General features: G+C 64.0%; 1 protein-coding gene across 11 annotated transcripts in view; it reads right to left on the bottom strand.

Moving 5' to 3' along the window:
- Nucleotides 1-3,062: 3,062 nt before the first annotated feature.
- Nucleotides 3,063-17,533, bottom strand: part of GRAMD4 (GRAM domain containing 4) — a 77,571-nt gene continuing 63,100 nt past the window's right edge. For 10 of the 11 annotated variants that reach the window (XM_004279595.4, XM_033405296.2, XM_049694609.1 and 7 more), the window contains 14 exons: nucleotides 15,949-16,081; nucleotides 15,568-15,593; nucleotides 14,892-14,983; nucleotides 13,492-13,583; nucleotides 12,339-12,387; nucleotides 11,210-11,281; nucleotides 10,762-10,805; nucleotides 10,577-10,686; nucleotides 9,693-9,847; nucleotides 7,969-8,113; nucleotides 7,114-7,207; nucleotides 6,276-6,360; nucleotides 5,376-5,444; nucleotides 3,063-5,151 (listed from right to left, as the gene is read on the bottom strand). In XM_004279595.4, coding sequence (XP_004279643.2) covers nucleotides 5,047-5,151; nucleotides 5,376-5,444; nucleotides 6,276-6,360; nucleotides 7,114-7,207; nucleotides 7,969-8,113; nucleotides 9,693-9,847; nucleotides 10,577-10,686; nucleotides 10,762-10,805; nucleotides 11,210-11,281; nucleotides 12,339-12,387; nucleotides 13,492-13,583; nucleotides 14,892-14,983; nucleotides 15,568-15,593; nucleotides 15,949-16,081 — 1,271 coding nt within the window. In that variant the 3' untranslated portion in view covers nucleotides 3,063-5,046. Of the gene's footprint in view, nucleotides 5,152-5,375; nucleotides 5,445-6,275; nucleotides 6,361-6,447; nucleotides 6,469-7,113; nucleotides 7,208-7,968; nucleotides 8,114-9,692; nucleotides 9,848-10,576; nucleotides 10,687-10,761; nucleotides 10,806-11,209; nucleotides 11,282-12,338; nucleotides 12,388-13,491; nucleotides 13,584-14,891; nucleotides 14,984-15,567; nucleotides 15,594-15,948; nucleotides 16,082-17,533 lie in introns of those variants that run through there. The other variant, XM_049694607.1, reaches the window with a different exon arrangement.

The raw sequence follows: 17,533 nt of genomic DNA, 5'->3' as shown, positions 1-17,533 counted from the left end.
CCCCAAGCTCCCTGCGTGCCCTTGTGGACTGAGCCTGCCCTGCCTCCACCGAAGAGGTAACTACTGTTTCAGAATTGGAGGGTATGACTTCCTTGCTTTACCCATGAGAAGGGATCAGAATGTGGCACCCCGAAATGTGCCACTTTGGCATAAGGACTGTTCTGCGCGGAAGTTAAGATGCCAAAAAGAGCCCTCTGCCCTCCCCCATCTGCCTGAAAGGACATATCTTCCTCTTTGTGAGGGTGTGCCCCCTCTTCTCTCCTGGGCCCCCTTTGTCCCTGGAGACAAAGTTAGCACCGAGGTGGTGCTGTGCAAACAAACCTTAATAAAACAACGCTTCTCCTCCGTTAGCGTCTCCATATAAAATTCCCCAATACGTTAGCTTTACCCTAGAAGCCCCAACTCCCTTCCCTTTGTTCTGTCCCTTCTTGTCCAATTCATTGCCCTTTATTAAAATCCATATAAGGCCCTGGGTCTGACCATCTCTTTGGGTCTCCACTGCTTTTCTACAAAGGCCTGGAGGCACATTAAAAAAAAAATTAAATATTAGCATTAGATAAAAATTGTATGCCGTTTCTTCTAATTTGCCTTTGGTCCGTTTAATTCACAGACCCCAATAAGTAAACCTAAGAGGGTAGAAGAAAGGTGTTGTTTTCTTCTTCCCCTACTTGTTTGTATTCTCAGCACAGCTTTTCAGGTTTTGCTCTTTATATAAAGGCATCATACTGGGTCATTTTCTCTAGCCTGTTTCATTCTGTGGGTATTAAGAAGACGTTTTCATCATGAAACTGAGTTTTCCAGTCTATGAACACTGCATGTATTTCCCATTACGTCAAGTCCTCATTCGCATCTTTCAATACAGGTTAATGATTTTTCCATGTGTCTCTTGATTTTGTTTAGATTTGTTCTTAAAGCCTCCTATTTTGAGGCTGTTACCCTTTAAGTTTTGTTTTTTGTGGAAATGCAGTGGCTTTTTATGTATCAGATTCTGTCCAGAAAAACGTGCCTCTTATTCTTCTGCGGATTTGGGGGCTTTCTATAATCACAGATATTTGAGTATCATCCTTTCCAATCTTACTGGTGCTGTGATGCCAGCCTTTGACAGTGGAGGACACTGGGGTCCAGAGCAGGAAGGGGCTGGGCTTCCCGGTTCCAGCGTGTCTGGGGGGTCAGATCTCCGCGAGCCGGGCGGCTTTCCCACACACGGGGGGATCTCCCGGACCCTCAGCTCCCAGGCAGAGGCTGCTCCCCGAGATTCCGGCGGCCTTCAGGGTCGCCTCGCCCCTCACTCCAGTCTCTGTTACAGCGAATGATGTTGGCTAAATACTGTGGGGGGAGCAGTATTACAATCCTGGGCGCATCGTGAGCACCCCTCTTTGGTCAGCGTGTGACCTTATTTATTTACCCATCACATAGTCATAAAATGCACTCACCACATGCTGTTATTAACAGTAAGGACCTATGAAGAGAACCCCGGTTCAAGAGCAGGGAAGTTCATTTCATCTCCCCCTGTGTTCCCTTCCACACCCGCTACCCTGGGGTGACCGCTCTCCTGATTTGCAGCGAGTGGTGGCTTCTGCTGGGAGCCCTGCTTGGGGCTCTGTCGCCCCAGGAACAAAGGCCCAAGTTCTACAGGGGCACCACGGCCCCTTTTTTTTTGTCCCATGGACCCCCCAGGTAAAAGGTAAAGCCAAGAGCAGCCTTCAGAGCCGTGCCCTGAAAGGCACACAGTGAAACACACGGGCCTGCGGAGCAAACCACGGGGACTGAAGAAGGTTGCTGCGCGTTTTCAACAGTGACCAGCCTCGTGTGTGCTGCTTTACCAACACGTGAAGTAACGAAACCTCTGTAAAATGCGCGAATCGGGGCCGTTACCTGGGGAGGCCCACCTGCGCGGGGGGTGGGACTCTCCCCCCACCCCACGCCCTGAGCTCCCGACCCTTCCTCACCCCACGTTCCCCTCCAGGGAGCGGGGTTCGCTGTGGACCAGAGGGCAGCTGGAGGCACGGGCGTCAGGCTGGCCCTGCGGGGCCAGGGGCGCACGTGGGCTGTCGGAAGAGGACCCGCCACAAAGAGGGGCAGAGGCCGAGAGGGAGCTTCGAGCGTAGGTACGGGACCAGGAGATTGATTTTAGCTGCAAAATCACAGCCTGGGTGTGTCGTCAGGAGAGTCACTGGTGAGGGGACAGCACTCCCGGGGGTGTCTGTGTGATGTCTGCCAGGTTCCCCAGGGACCGCTGTCCCGTCACTGCTGTGTCCAGCACCTAGGACAGCGCCGGAAGTGGGCGGATGGACAGGTGGATGGATGGATGGATGAATGAAGGGATAGGGAGACGGATGTGGTATCCAAGGCCGCCCCCCTCACCGCGGAGCTGGCCCACTGGACCTGGTTTCCATCCAGCTCTGGCCACTCCCTGAGGGACCTGGGCAGGCCTCTGCCTCCCGGGGGGCTCAGGGTGCAGGGGGCCCTTGGGTGTCCCCAGCACAGGTCAGCGTGCGACCTTGGGGGTCTCAGAAGCCAGGCAGGTTCCTGCATCCCTCTGGGTCCAGTGCTAGCAACTGGACCAGCTGAGCCACATGCGCTACTAGGGACCCCTCTGCCCAGGGCCCCCCTCAGCCTCAGACCTCGGGGAGGGCTGCAAGCAGCAGCTGGCCCCAGGGATGCCCAGGGCCCCCGAGGAGAGGCGCCTCTGGGCGGGGCCAGGACCTGTACCCCAAACTTCAAGTGCTGCTTCGGCCCCATCCCTGAGCCCCCCCGCCCCCGTGGCACGTGCCAGCCCCTGGGCGCTCCTCCCCCACTGGCCACCACCCATCCTTGGCTTCCTTCTTCTGGAAGCTGGGCCCCTGCCTCCCTCCTCCCAATGTCCACAGCTTCCCCCGCCCCCAGCCCACTCCCTGGGTGCCCACCTCACTCCTCGGCCTTGGTGCTGAAATCCCCACTGCCCTCTAGTGCTAGTGGCCACAGGGGCCCTGGGCCACCGCAAGGGGCCCGTGGTGCCAGCCTGTCCCACTCCAGGTGCCCACGGTGCGCGGGGACCCTGCCAGGAAAACAGCCCCCCGACCTTAGCACAAAGCATTACAGGTTTATTTAAATAAAAATTTATAATTTATACAAGACTTTTTCTTTAAAAAAATGTTACGGGGCATTTTTTCATCAGTTCTTCATACAGTACAATCCTTTTGTTGAACAAAAGTTACACTGGTAATGAGTATTTACAGATCCAAAATAGACTGAGCTCCAGACATAAAAAATTTAACATTCATTCTAGTTCAGTGATTAGTCGCAGAAATTAAACACCTGCCCAGATTTACACAACTCAATAAAACTCCAGGCTCTCCCCGACAGGGAGCCCGCACAGGCCCGTGCTCTTCCCGGCAGGGGCCCTGGGCTTTCAAAGAGGGACCTGCCGTGGGCCACTGTGCAGCTGGGGACGGCCACCCCGCACGTGGTCAGTTTTCATCTCCCTTGCTCCTCAGAAGGGACTCAAAGCAAACCACGCCACTCTGAAGGAGGCAAGTCCATTCCACGCAGGGACACACCCACAGTGCATGGGGACAGAGTCCCACGTGTCGAGCCCACAGCAGCCCCGGGGAGTGGGGCTTGAGCAGCACCCACAGGTGTCGCCCCGCAGTCACCCTGGGCCAGTTCAGGGCCCACCCTGCCTTGCCCCGGGCACAGAGGGGGTCCCCCACTGGGTGTGAACCCACAGCCCCCCCCAGAACCCGGTCCGCCTGCACCGACTGTGGGGCAAAGCCCAGGTCTCGGGCGGGCTCTGCCTTCGTCTCTGAAAGGTCACAAGACACCGACGCCAGGGAGACCAGGAGCTGGGCGGCCACCGCAGGGCCCCGGGACCTCACGACTGGGCCGGGGCGTGTGCTTGTCTGGCTGGTGGGCGTGGCTCCCGAGCGCACTCCGCGGGGTCCCCCCACCAAGGGGTGACAGGAGTGACGCCACTGAATCGCCCGCCCAACCAGCAAATAGGGAGCAAAGGTAAAAATTACGTCTGAAAAACGATACAAAAATAAGAAAAACAGCTTGCTCTCTGTAAAAAATATAATCTTCTGTTTCTTCAAAAAACAACGATCTCCGTGACACCCAGAGGACTCAGGACAAGCTGAGGGGCCGGAGGTGCCCGTGTCGGGAGTGTACCGAGCAGGGGTGGCCCCGCCGTCTCCTGCGCGTGTCCGTCCCCGAGGCCTTTGGCCAGTCAGTCCCAATGGGACACCGGGCCTGCGAGACGCGTGCTCTGACCTCCCCGAGAGTGAGGGCTCTCCCCCCTCCCCGCCGAGTGTGTGCAGGCACTAGGGCTGCGGACCCCGACCTCTGGGCTCTGCTCGCGGTCACTCCCCGAAGCCGGCTGACCTCCCCAGCGTCCCCGCACAGCCCCCGTGGGCAGGCCCTCTGCCAGCCTGGGCCCCCTCGGGCCTGAGGCGCTCTGTCCACTCCCACCCCGGCACAGCAGCCTGGAGGCGGGGGCGGCTCCGGGGCTCGGAGCACCCCCGAAGCGGCCGTCCTCCTGGGCCTTTGCACCGCACGGCACTCTGCCTCCTCCTGAGGAGCTGATCTCGGGCCCCCGGCCAGCTGGTCAGCACCGCGCTCCCAGAACGTGCACGGGGGTCTCCCTAAAGGACGGGCCCGTTCGTGGCGCTGGCTAGGGGCCCCCACGTCGCCTGTCGCCGGCGTCCTTCACCCCGGGGAGGGCCCCGTGTGCTCCTCGTATGGCTTTGGTGTGGCAGAGCTGCTGGCCTCCGAGAGCCGGGGTGCGGCCGCGCCGGTCTCCGCCCGGTGGGGACAGAGAAGGCACAGCTGTGCTTGGCGGTGTGTCCTGCGTGTCATCCTTCCCGGTGGCCTCGCGTCCACAAGACGCGCCCTCGAGAGTCCCGACCCCTAAGCGAAGGGGTCTGTAAAACGCAGGGTCAACACAATAGAAACCACAGATCGGGGGTGGGGGGGGTTATTGCGAAAGATCACGAGGATGTCCAATTTTTCTCCACTACCGAATTGTTCAAAAAAGAAAAACTCCCAGCGACGTCACGGCGAGCCAACCTAGCTGTCACCGCCCGATGCCGCCGCCGCCGTGATCTTCATGTACTGGCTGAAGATGGTCTCGAACGCCTCGTCTCTGTGCACCATGGCGCCGAACACCAGCGGCTGGCGGGGAGGGGAAGCACCGGCGGTGTGTCCACGCGCGGCCAGGTCCACACGGAGCCGCCGCCGCCCTCGCCCAGCACCTGCGCCGGGCCGCAGCCTCCTGCCCAGGGAGGGAGGGGACTTCCCAGGCCCCTCTGCCGGGCCGCAAGCCTGGCCGACCTGCGCTCAGAGCCACGCCCGGCCCCCCGCCGCCGCCGCCTCCCCGGCCCCCGCCCAGCACTTACTTTCTGTGTTGATGGCGTGGACACGGCAATCCCCATGCCCGACCCCGGGAGGACGGAGAGGACCTTGTACTGAAAGCCAACGGCGTGCCTGTCACCATGGGCCCCCCTGGAGACGGGGCCACCCTCCCCACACCCCAGGGTGCAATCCACGGAGCCCCAGACGGGCCTGGGCCTCCCCAGCCAGCAGAGGACGAGGACTGACGGTGAGCGGAACACTAGACCTGCTGACACACCCGCCCAGCCTCACCGGGGCCCCCCAAGGAGCACCACGTGGGGGGAGCAGGTCCCCCAGCCCAATCTTGCTCCTCCGACCACACACGTCTCTGGGAGGGAGGGACCCACCACAGCCACAGGGGTGCTCCTGACACACCCTCAGAGGAAAGGAGACGCTGCCCAGCGGACCCCTGGGGGCCCACCCAGGAGGACCAGAGGGGGCGTGGGTGGACCTGGCCCCCCCCCCCCCCCGCCAGGTGTGTGTGTCAGGCTCTGCGCACACCTGTACCTGCTCCACGTGACACGATGGAAAGTGCTGGGGAGTGCCGGAGACGGGACAGCCTGCCCCAGGGGAACGTCTCAGGGCCAAGGGGGCCCAGCTCACTGCCCACCCCACCCCCACACACACCATCCGTGCGAGGACACCAGACGCCGGTCCACCCGGCAGAAGAGAGCGCACAGCCCGCGGCACGTGGATACCCCCCGACGGGCCGTGGGGCTCCGCACAGACACCACCTAGAAGCGGGGCCCTGCCGCGGGGAGAAACGACGCCTGCCTGACAGTCCAGACGGCACCCCTCGTTTTGTTCTAATCGCACCCCGCTCCCAACTCGGCCGCCGGCTTCGCGACCCCGCCGCTCCTCCGCTCCTGAGATTGGGGGTGAGGGCGAGTAGGGGCCGCACCCACCTTCTGGATGTCCGTGATGTCCACCAGCTTGATGACTTTGTTCCTCTTGGAGAAGCCGGACTTGGAGCTTTCGAAGCATAGGTAACTACCGGCGGCGGCAGGGGGCAGGGGTGGACAGAGCACAGCCCAGCAGGTGAGCCAGAGGGGACCGTGCCCGGCGGCTGCAGCCACAGCCAGACACAGGGCCCCTCACCTGCCGCGACGCGCCGGCCTCTTACAACCCATTTCATTCTTACCGAGTCTCTCCGCTTCTCAGGTTCAAACCCCACTGCTCTACACTGAACCCGACTCACGTTCCCGTGACGTGAGCATCCCCGGACGCCCAACAAGAGACCTGTGTGTCGGCCTCCCCGGCCAGTTCCTCCAGCGAGGGGGCAGAGGCGAACAGGTGGTCCTTAGCTGAGAGTGGGGGGCAAGGTGCCGAGGGACCCCAGGGCTAAGCACAGACCCCACCCTGCACCTGCTCCACCCCCTCCCACCCCTGGGAGTAGCTGGGCTGCTACACCCCAGAAGGAGGGTAACAAGAACCCTGCTGCCGCCCTGGGGCCAGGGCCCTGGCTGGGGGAACCGCACGGTTCCCGCCACACGACATTGAGCACCCAGACCAGGGCATCCCGGGGCCTGGGGAAATGACGGCCTGCGGCCCCGGCTGCGTCCGGCTCAGAGGCAGCACCTCCCCACCCGGGGGGCCGGGAGCCAGCAGGAGTTGGGGTGTCGGCAGGGCTAGGGGCCCCCACGGCTGGGCCGCCCTGGACCGCGGGGCCCGCGAGGCGCCCCCTCTAATCCTGGCCCCCGCCGGAGGGCGCGCCCGCCCGCAGCCGCCGACAGGCTCACTCACTTCTCCGTCACGTACAGGACCCCGTTCCTGATGTAGTCGGTCGGCATCTTGCGGTCTCTGTTTATCAAGCAGCACCGCCAGCCGCTCTCACACACTGACGGGGACAAAAGCAGCCCGTGACCTTTCCTACTAGAAATACCCGCCCTCTGGCTTGACGTCGGAACCCTCAAGCACTGGCTTTATCAAGGATGTGCTGACGTTCACCCTCCACCACCAGATGACACCCACAGTGGGAGGAAACTGGCCTCTGAGAGCCTCTGGAAAGCAGATGTTTCCCCTCCCACGTCAATGGGCAGGGATTTTGTTGTTTTTTATTTTTAAAGGAAAAGCACAATTTAAATAAATCAAACTACGGCCACGACTCTCAAGGTTCACGGTCTGGGTCAGCAGAAAAGGAGCTCAGGAGAAGGTCAAAACTTAAATTCTCCGAAGTTCTCTTTCTGCAGTTGGTATCACACACGACACAGGCCAAACCGTTTAAGGGCCCCCGACCCGCCGCACGGAGAGCCGGGCAGCGCAGGAGTTTCGGGGGAGGCCGAGCAGGGCCCTGGGCTCCCGCGTCACCTGTCACCACCCAGCTTTCTAGGAGGCCACAGCAAGGGACGGGCTGGCCAAGGCGGGACCGGGAAGCCCCTGCACGCGTGGCGCTCTGCGGCTCCGCTTCGGGGCCGGCCGGCCTGCCTTTCCGCTGTCAAGCCACCCACTGCAGACGCGCTCGGCCCCTCCGACCCACCCGCCCAGGACGCCCGGGAAGGCGGAGGCGGGCGGCCGGCCCTCCCTCGGCCCCCGTCGGGTCCCCCAGCTCTGGGGCGGGCGACCCCGCCTGGCCTGGCCACGGGCTCAGTACACACGTACCCGCCAGCGGACGCTCGTTTTCTGTCAAGTTAAAGATTTCATGGAAATTGCTCTTCTTGGCGCCGTGGACGCGGCTGGCGTCCTCGTCCTTGCTCAGGCCGCCGGGCGCGCTGGACACGTAGCTGCGCGAGGAGGCCGTCTGCGGCTGCCGAGGGCACACGACGTCCCCGTCAGCCCCGCCAGCCGGGGTGGGCGGGCCGGAAAGGGGCGGGGCCGCGCGGGGACGCACGCACGCACGCACGCACGCAGCCTCGCCCCGCCCCGCCCAGGCCCCGCCTGCGCACACGCGGACAGACGAGCCGAGAGGCAGGCACACCCAGACGTGGGGTCGCGTCCTCCTCGCCCCCGAGCCCCCGCCTGGGCAGAGGCAGCCCGGCTGCGGCGGGCAGACCCTCTCCCCGCGACGCCACGCCCTAGGCACTGTGCCGAGCCCGACCCAGCACGTGCGGTCTGTGCGGAACCGTCAAGCGCTCACGCCCGCGCTGCGGACACCGGGACCGGCCGCAGGACAGGCCACCGAGAGCAAGGTTGGCAAGTCAAATGGAGTCAGACCATAGCAACGCGCAGCATCAGGGCACGGCGTGGGGGTGCGGGTACCACACGGACACCGTACCTTGTCGTGTCCCGACAGCTGGCCGGACGGGACCACACACACGTGCGGCCACGGAAGGAAAGGTGGGTCCTCGTGACACGAGGCGGTAAACACCAGCTGAGCAAGCAGCACGCGCAGACACACGGCCGCGGGACGCCCTGGTGGGGTCGCCCTCCACCCCGGAAAGCCCACCCCCCAGCCTCTTGAGTCTGTGACGCTCAGGGAGCCAGGCTGCCTGCTCTTGGGCCTCAGCCCTTGGGTCCACCTCCGTCTGCATGACCAGAGCCCACTCACCGGCTCCCCAGGTGCAGGCTGCTACTGACTGCCCGGCTGCACACCTGGCTTGCGAGTCTGTGGCCCCAACAAGCTCTGTTGTCCTAGAACCCAGGAAGCCTGACCCACACTTGACCCAGAGCTTCCCTTCCACGGACAAAAGCATCAGTTCCCAGACACCCTTTCTTCAGAGGACACTCATACACGAGACTCTGAAATCCAACGTCACCACCTCCAGGAAGCCTTCCTACACCTCCATGGGAGTCCTGCTGAGCCCAGAACCTCCCCACTAGTCTGAGACCCCAGAAAGAGCACCAAGGCCAGATTGCCTTCCTCGTCCTGGCTCTGGACAGGGTGCCTAATGCCCACACAGCCTTCCACCTAGTCCCAGCCCGTGAGCACAAAATGTGCCCATCTCGGCCTTGCTGTGCCCTTGCCGGGAACAGCAGGGACCCGGCACCCACCCAGAGAGCAGTCACTCCCAGGGCTCCCTGCTCCCAAGGCTCCCAGGGTCTCAGTAGTCACGGGCAAGGCCCTGTACCCTCCTGCCCTTGGCCTGGGGGCCGGCCTCACCTGGCGGGGCCCAACCAGTCTAGGTGGGTAGGGGCCCCCCGACCAGTCTCCAAGCGCTGCACAGCCTCCCCCAGCAGCTGTCCCCTGCCCAGGGCTGGCCGGCCCCAGGGTGCCCGCCCTGGACCTTCAGGACAGCAGAGCCGGTCACAGCGAATCCACCCCCGCAGCTGTCTTAAATTGTCTGTTTCAAGGGCCCCGAAAATCAGAGACACCAGCCTCCCCGCAAGCCGGAAGTGAGGGACAGCAGAGTGTGGCCGGCGCATCTCCCGGCCGCTGCGGGGCCTACCCTGCGTGACACGGCAGTGCTGGAGCGCTCCTTGAGCTGGGGGTCCGTAGGGAGGCTCTTCCAGATGATGTAGGGAGTGTCATACTTGGCTCTCAGCCTCGGGCAGCGTTTGAAGATAAAATCAATGACAAAAAGCTTGATTCCGGCGTAGAGTCCTGGGGGCAGAATAAGGTCCCATTTCTCCAGGATCCTGCGGCCCTGCCCCTGTGGCCGCAGTGGTCCCCGCCCCGCCGGGCGCTCCGTGGAGGGCCTCCCGGGACCCACGTGTGGGCCGATGGTCCTGGGGTGGTTACACAGGGCAGGGAAGTGACCCCAGCTGAAACGGAAGCCGCTTCTGTGTATGTGTTGTTACCTCCAACCCAGAGGTCGCTCAGGCCAAACACTAACCTGTCCCTAAAACCGACCAACCGAACAAAACCACGAGCCACCATCCTCCAAAGGGGACGTGAGCAGGACTGCGGGGGACCCGTCCCCAGCCTGCCCGCGCCTGACCAGGTGAGCCGGCAGTGACGGCCAGGGGCTCCCGCCTCCTGGTCAGGGCACCTGCGTTGGTCCAGGTCCCCAGAGAAACGAGACAGCCCGGAGCACGCTGCACTTGCGTTGGCGTTTGTCATTCCCCCCACGGCCTCACTTGCCTGCCCTGGTTTTCCTGGCGAGGGGGGCGGGGAGGGGGCGAGAGACCGAGGACCCACCTGCACGCTGGGGGCCGAAGGGCAGGTGGGCACAGTGCCCAGACCATGAGGCCCCCGAACTGTGTGACTGCCACAGCCAACACTCCAGCTCAGGCCGGGTGCTCCCTGCCCGCCCCCAACCCACGCACCGTGGACAGAGCTCACGGTGCTGATCAGACGGCATGTCGCGCTGACCGTCGGCAGGCTCCTTACCCACGGCCAACCCCACCAGGCGGTAGGGGAAGAAGCAGGAGGCGAGGAAGGCGGCCCACAGCGCGATGTACAGCTTCTGGGTGATCTCAGGCTGCACCCACATGAACAGGCTGGAGAGGAGAGGGGAGGTTCAGCCAGGTGGCGGGCGCAGTCTAGACGCGGCCGGCCAGGGGCTGACGACTTACTTCTTGATCTTTTCCAAGATGTCAGCCATCTTGCCAAAGAGGTTCTGTGTGAGGAAGCAGCTGCGGTCACGACACACCCCTGGGGCCACAGGGCAATGCTGGAGACGCCCAGCACCCGGGAGACCACAGCCAGCACCCGGGAGACCACAGCCAGCACCACGGAGCCCGTGGTCCTGCCCAGCCGCTCCCAGGCCGAGGACCGGGTGACGGTCCGGTCCGAATCACGGGTTAAGGCACCGCTCGAGATGAGGGACCCAGGCCCGCACCCTCCCAGGAGCTCGCCTGGCACTGGTCAGGAGGGCCTCCGCCAACTGGGGCGCCGGCGTCAGACCAAGCCAAGAGGGCCCTCCCCACCAGCCGGGTTGTCTCGGGTGTCAGCTCCCAGACGAGCCAGGTCTGGAGGGATGGGTAGCTGGGGTCCCCCCCACCTGGAGCCCGGCAGCGGTACCTGGGCTTTCTGGGCGACGTCCAGCACGAGCTGGAACTTCTCAGACACGGTCAGGTCTTCCTTTGGAGGCTCCTTCAGTCAAAGGGGAAAGAGAATTTCCACTGAAATTTATCAGTTCAGAGAAATTACTGACAAAAACAGCAAGGAGGCCTCCCAGCCCAGGCAGGGACCAGGTCTCTGCTGCCCCGACACAGAGGGACGGACATCCCTGGGGGGCCCAGCCCGAGGGGGCAGCACGGGCAGCTGTGCTAGATGACACCCGTCTGGTGCCTGAGAGGGTGGTAGGCAGCCCCCCAGGTGGGCAGGGCTGCTTGAACAGATCACCTTCAGAGGCGCATCTGAGACCACAGAGCCCGCACCCACCCGCACTTTACAGGCGGGAGAACTGAGGTCCCAGCAGGGGGCCGACTTCGTCCTGCTTGTCTGAGTTCATTCAGCAAGAACCTCCCTAAGACCTCCAGGTACCAGGGCCCAAGGGCACGGGCCTGCCTCCCCAGAGACACCCTCCCTGACCCCTGTCTAAAGGGGCCCCTGCAGACACCACCACATCCTGCACCCCTACTGTGTGCTCCACGCACATGGTAAGTGCTCAAACACCTGATGAAGCCCACGCATGCACCACGGCCTCCCTCCTGCCTGTGCCCGGTGGTTCAGCCTCACGGGCCAGAGTCCCCCGTAGAGTGGTGGGCAAACTTTCTGTAAAGGGCCAGGTGCTAAGCACGTGTGCCTCTGTGGCCCCAAAGCAGCCAGAGCGTAAACAAACAGGCGTGAAGGACACCAGTAAAAACTGGTCCAGCCCGTCCACCGTCCACCTCCCTCCACGGGAGGCTGCGAGCAGCTACAGGGGCCCCCTCGCTACCTCCCCTCCACATCACGTCCCAGCTGAGGAGGGTCAGGTCAGGCCAGGCCCGGCCAGGCCAACCTGCCTCCCACGCAGCCGAGCCCAGGCCCGTGAAGGGCGCTCGGGCATCAGCTGGTGAGGGTCAGGGTGCGGCCACGCGGCTCCGGGTGGGGGCGGCTGGCCTCCTCCCCGACCTCTCCTCGCCTGGCAGGGGGACCCGCGGCCCCCGCACAGCACTGGCAGGTAGAGCCTGGCCCCCCTGGCGACGGAGCCCCTCCCACGACTCACCACCACTTCGGACACTTCAGGCACGATGCTCCACTGTATCCTCCAGCCCCTGGCAAACAGGAGACAGCACGCCTTTACAACAGCACCGTCTGCAGGCGGTGGCTGCAGAGGGGTGACGTCAAGTCCCCAGGCCTGTGCTCCCAACGAGGAGCCGCCCCCAGAAATTTTGGCCACTGGGACAGGAGCTTCAGAAACACCCGGCCATCTGCCGAGACCAGCAGGACCCCCTCCTAGGCTCCAGAGAGGAGATGACCCAGGTCACCCCCACAGATCCCTCCCCAGGGGCCCTCCTCGGGGTGGGCACACATTTACAAGCACCCAGAGGTGACGGGCCTCTCAAAGTCAGTCAAGGAAGTGGCAACGGCAACAACTTTAGTGAACCACGTCTAATCTGGGCACGGAGAACCCTTTCATAAGCGCTTAAAAGTTTTCTACGAGAAACATTTTCAAATGAACCAAGTTAGGCAACCGCAGAGAAGCACCTAGAAAAACAGTGTGTAAAGTGAACTTTTGAACGGCTCAGTGAAAATACAGAAGGCAGGGCCTCCTCTTAGGCCCGACGTGGAGCTGGGGTTCACTCTGTGGGGCGACCTCAGGTCCACACAGACCCGGGAGGGCCCGGGGACGTGGGGTTCCCACCCCAGCGTGCTGGCTTCCAATAGGGCCGCCCGCCCCCAGCCTCGAGATGGAAAGCGGGTGCTTGGAGAGGGCGCAGGGAAGACACCACGTGGCCCTGGGCTCTGGGGTTGCTGAGTCCCAGCGCCTCTCTGGCACCTGCACCCCGACCAGTGGGGACCTCCCAGGGCACAGAGCCGCTGCAGCTCCGTCAACCCCGCCTCCGCCCACTGGGATGTCACTGTTGAGGTGTGTGTGGAGGGGGGACTTTCCTGCCCAAAAGCAGCACGACCGGAGGAGGGGCCGGAGTGGCCCCAAAGCCGGCACCCGCTGGCAGCCTGCTGGACAGAGCTGCCGGGGTTTGGGGATCACCCTGCCCGCTGCAGCAAACCATCCTCCTGGGGGCTCGGGGACTATTAGAGGACAACCTCCCAAAACGCCAGCACGTGACACAGAGCCGGCTCGGCACGTGCCCTGCCGTGCGTGTAACGCAGGAAGACGGCACAGCCGCGCACACGCAGCACACCGGCGCACCTACCTGGCTATGAGGTAATTGAGGGATAACCTCAAAATTGCTAGAAATAAGAACATGGGGATGGCCCAGCCATGCCACACGGCATTCATGTACACCTGCGGGTTTGGAGAGAAACGGGTCGGGAGGGAGACGGTTAGGCGACCTGCCCGCGTGGGTCAGGACAGACCAGACCCCTCTCTCCCCCAGCCGGGCAGGCCGCACTCGCAGACAGGGAGACCAGGCCCCAGCGGCCCTCCGCAGTCCCGAGGACCAGGGCACGCAGCGCAGACAAACCCGCTCAGGGAGGAGGGGAGACGCAAACACTACTCTGGGTGGGCTGGGAGCGGTCATGCCCCGGAAGGAGCGTCCTGGACGTGGCCCGGGATCACAGGAGGAGGGCTGACCCTACAGACAGGTCCTGGCCCACCGCCACCGCGGGCCCACCTGGCAGAGCCGGAGGCATCCGCGTACCCAGCACTGCTGACGGTCTACCCCGCACCACAGGGCAGGCAGGGTGCTGGTCACAGCGCTGGCACTCAGGGAGGGTAGGGGACGGATGCAGTGGGTTCAGGAGGAGGCCTGGCAGGTGGTCTGAACGGCGGGCAGGGTGAGCTCAGCCGTAACACACGGGCGGAACTGGGGACCTGGGACCCAAAGCAGCCGAGGCCCCAGGGAGCAGAGTGCGTGTGAGGGCGGCCGGAGGAGACCTCCAGGGTGAGGGGGGCTGGCCCCTGGCCACCACGGCCTGTCCCCTGCATGTGCACAACACACCATCCCCACGGGAGGCCCCTGGGGCTTCAGGGCGGCCCTCAGGACCCTCTCAGGTGGAGGCCACCTATGGGGGCCTCTGCAGAGATGGGGCCTTTGGGGGCTGTGGCTCTCCCTGTCCATCCTCCTCCCGCTGGACAGCAGGGTCTCCCCGGGCAGGGCTGGGAACAGCCACCACAGGACAACTCAGACTGCAACTGGGCCTGCCTTCCCCAAAGCACCCCGTGACGCTGGCCCAACGCCGCCTACCTTCCCCAGGCCTGGTGGCCTGCTTGGCCCCTAGGCCACTGTGCGCCGGCCAGAAGCCTCCCCCAGGCGCCGGTGCCTGATGGGAGGGACGGCGGGTTTCTGCACAAGCAGAGAGACCGCCCCCCGGCCCTTCCCCATCCCACTTGGGAAAGTCGGCCCTAAGCTTGGCACGAGGCCCTCTCCCAAGAACGCTGCTGCGGGGATTCCGGGCAGGCGGGGAGCCCCACTGCCAGCCCCAGGCTGCACCCTACAACACCCTTATCCAGTCCTTACAACTGCCCTGCAGCCCGCTTTACAGACGGAAACACCGAGGCCGGGAGCTCTCCCACACGGCAGGGATGGGTGGGTCCCTCAGGGAACCTCAGGGAGGGTGCACACCCCACCACCCACCCGCGGGGAGCGCTCACGGTGAAGGCGATGGCAGACGTGTAGACGGAGTACCAGTCGGATAAGGCAGAGAGGTTCTTCACAAAGCTGGTGACAGGCTTGGCACCGCGCTCTGGGGACAGAACGGACCATGCGGTCAGGCCAGCGCTAGCCCGGCCCTCGGACACACCTGGCAGTCCGGCTGCTGCACCAGCTGGCGGTGCGGGGAGGGGGAAGGAACCAAAAGGAGCAAAGCAAACCCCAACCGTCGCGGGCTCCCGGCGCGCCTGACCCCAGGCCAGCGCTCCCGCGGCCACTCCCTGGCTGCGGCCCCTCCTCCATCCCCGCGGGGAGACGTCTATCTGCCGGTCTGCCCTGGCCCATGCCCGCAGGCGGGGAACGGGGATTTAGTCCGCACACCCCGGGCCCTGACAAGTATCTGGAGAAGCACCGCGTTTCGCTGGGGCTCCCAGGCCTGGAGGGAAACTCGGCTTCTGGCCACGGGCCAGGGGCGGACGGACAGACGGGGTGAGCCTGGGACATACTTCCCACAGCCTTAGAAAGAAGGCTGGGCTGGGAACTCCTGAAAAACGTGCTTCCGGAAGCAAGTCCAGTTCAGTGCAAGACCGCAGTCACCGCCCGGGCAGCCCCGGCCCCAGCGGCTCACACAGCCACAGCGACGAGCGGGTACTTACTGAGTCCACGCCGGGTACTTACTGAGCCTCCTCATGTTCTCGGTCAACCTAAGAGGGGGGAAGAGATGAGCGCCAGCACCCACTCGGCCGCAGCCGCGTCCTGACCCCGCAGCTCCCTGCGGGCCCTCGGGGAGCACGGGTGACCCATGGGGGGAGGCTTCCTCGTCTCCCGCCCACGCCGCCCCCACCCAAGTCTGAGGGCCCGGCCCGGCCTGCAGGCACTCTCGGGGTCGCCACCATCCCCGCGTGGCGTCTGTCACAAAGCACCAGTACGACCACTGACTGGGGGGCACGGCCGTGCGGCCGCCCCCGCGAAACCTCCCGGGCTTTGCTTGTCGGCCCCGAGGAGTCCTGTCCTGCCGGGACAGCTGCCCCTCCACCCCGACCTCCACCTGGGCCCCACCTCCGGGCGCTGAGGGGCTCCTCCGTCTCCACCGTGCTCTCCTCGGGCTGGAACCGGAAGTCCTCCACGTACTCCCCGAATTTCTCATAGAACCACTTCTGGACACGGGGGCACAGCCCCTGGCTCCGTCGGTCTGCAGGATGGGGTGGGGTTCCGGGTGAGGGCAGCAGGCTGAGAGGGGCCTTACAGAGCGGCAGAGGCGGGGCACTGGCAGGTGGGGCTCCCGGCCGGGCTGGCGAGGGCACATCCACGCCAGAACTGTGAGGGGCCGGGTGCCCTGAGAACAGAGCCCGATCCACTTCACCACGAGGTGCAAACCAACCAATGCAGACCCCGGGGGTCCCCGTGTTCCTCACACCGACCCCCGGCTTGTTGGAGGCTGTCCCCGGCACAGGTGCCGTCCAGGCGGGCTCTCAGCCCACCACCGGTGCTGCGTTGACCACCCCCCCCCGCCGGGCACACTGGTTGGTCTGGGAACTGGCCAGGTGGGCTCACTTCCAGGGACACCCGGACCCTGGGGAACAGCCAGTGGGCGTGCGTCAGCGGCTGTGGTCCGCTGGGGACGCCACTGAGTGAAGTCATCCACTGTCAGACTCGAGAAAACCAGCCCGAATCCCGTGGAACAAGTCTGTCCCTTCGGAGAGCAGGCCGTGGAGTCGCCTGCAGGGGGCGCTGTCCCACCACAGTCAGAGGGGGATGGACTGCACGCAGGTGGTCGTGTGCTGCCAGCTCGAAGGGACGGAGGCCGGGGGATGGAAGGCGGCGCACACAGAAGCCGCGAGGCTCAGAAATGCCCAGAGGAGGGGCGGCAAGGGCCCGGGGTTCTCACAGCCCACCTGGAGCACGACAGAGTCTTTAGCGGGAGGGTCTAGGCAGGCTCAGCCCTATAACCGCTTGGACAGCAGCCGTGGACACTGAGTAATGGGACGGGCGTGGCTGCGTCCCCATGAAACCACACTGACGACGCTGAAATTTGAAATTTATGCAACGTTCACGTGTCAAATCCTTTTGATTTTTTTTCAACCATTTAAAAGTGTAAGAAGATTTTTTTCAATGTAAAGGCAGACGGGGAGCTGTAGTTCGCCGACCCCGGGTCTAGGTCAGGCGGGCTGCCCGAGTGGACAGGCCTCACGGCGCTCCCAAGCCCCTCTTCCCCAGCACCACGCAGAGCACCCGTCCCCGCCACCTCCGTGCTCGGCGCTGCGCTTGGTGGGGTCCTTCCCTCCCTACCCACACTCCCCACCTCCCACGCAGAGCACGACACGGTGACCCCCGCTGTGGGTACGGGGTGGAGGGACTCTCCTCTGACACTTCCCACAAGCACAGGAGGCTCATCAACTCCACACACAGCAGGGGCCTTGGAGGGGGCGGGGGGGGGTCTCCAGCGCTGCTCCTGGCTTGGAACCTGGGCCACTGGTCATGAACCCTGAGAACCCGGGGGACTGTGACCCAGTGGACGCAGCAGCCAATGCCGCAGCCGGCTGGCCTGTCTGCGGGCCCAGCACCGGGGCCCTGGGAAAGAGGCGTCTCCCTCTCTGGACGGCAGGTGGGGGGTCAGGACCCGGCTCTGGTCTGAGCTCAGCCT

The sequence above is a fragment of the Orcinus orca genome, chromosome 11 (assembly GCF_937001465.1).
Source record: "Orcinus orca chromosome 11, mOrcOrc1.1, whole genome shotgun sequence".
NCBI lineage: Eukaryota > Metazoa > Chordata > Mammalia > Artiodactyla > Delphinidae > Orcinus > Orcinus orca.
The sequence above is the reverse complement of the archived record's forward strand: the minus strand, read 5'-3'. Positions and strand labels throughout refer to the sequence as shown.